The sequence below is a fragment of the Volvox carteri genome (assembly GCF_000143455.1).
Source record: "Volvox carteri f. nagariensis unplaced genomic scaffold VOLCAscaffold_9, whole genome shotgun sequence".
Lineage (NCBI taxonomy): Eukaryota > Viridiplantae > Chlorophyta > Chlorophyceae > Chlamydomonadales > Volvocaceae > Volvox > Volvox carteri.
This window is the reverse complement of record NW_003307552.1, coordinates 1,755,780-1,756,545: the sequence shown is the minus strand read 5'-3', so window position 1 is coordinate 1,756,545 and position 766 is coordinate 1,755,780. Positions and strand designations below refer to the sequence as shown.

At 60.6% G+C, this 766-nt stretch overlaps 1 protein-coding gene across 1 annotated transcript in view; it reads right to left on the bottom strand.

The window, feature by feature from the left end:
* Positions 1–766, bottom strand: part of VOLCADRAFT_116806 (uncharacterized protein) — a gene marked incomplete at both ends in the record, with an annotated part of 17,097 nt that overhangs the window by 8,871 nt on the left and 7,460 nt on the right. Inside the window, one exon of the mRNA XM_002948179.1 lies at positions 173–362. Coding sequence (XP_002948225.1) covers positions 173–362 — 190 coding nt within the window. The remainder of the gene's footprint in view (positions 1–172; positions 363–766) is intronic.

Below are 766 nucleotides of genomic sequence, written 5' to 3'. Positions count from 1 at the left end.
GAGGTAGGGGGGATTTCCCTTCAATTCAAAATCGTAAAACATACATATATATACATATATATGTGTGTGTATGTCAAGGCACGCGTGCCCAACCCCCCAACCCGTCTCTCCGTCTTCCCCCCCCCCAATACACCCCCCATCGCCCCCCACGACAGCTCCTCGCGGGACTCACGTGGGTTCGCGGGACCCAGTACGGTCCTCACTGCATTGGCGGCTGCCGTACAGGCGGTAGCTGTAGTGAAGCCGCTGCCGCTGCCGCCGCCGGCACCTGCCAGCGCCCCGGCCAAGCTGTTCAGGGACGAGACGTCGGCGGCGGCGCGGCGGCGCTCGAATGCGACCGCCTGGGAGGCTTGGGTTGGGTCCTGGGTGTGTGTGGGGGGAAAGAACACAGCAGCAAGAACAGCAATAACAGCAACAGCTCTAAATCGCCACATCCTCAACAGTGCCATACAACATATATAACCAACCCACCGTACCTCACCCTAAGGCCCCACCCCACCCCACCCCACCCCACCCCACCTCACCCCACCCCACCCCACCCCACCCCACCACTCGCCACTAATCACGTCCCAAGTTCACCCCACATGTGCACCACCTCACCACCTGACAGCAGCCATCACCCCACCCTCATCTTCCCGCGACCTTAGCATACACCATACTGCCATCATCCCAACCCAAACAAGACCCCATCCTCCACCTCGTACCGTTCGTACAATGAACTGCGGATGGTCCGCAGCCCCCAGGGGGTCAATACACAGTTCAGCAG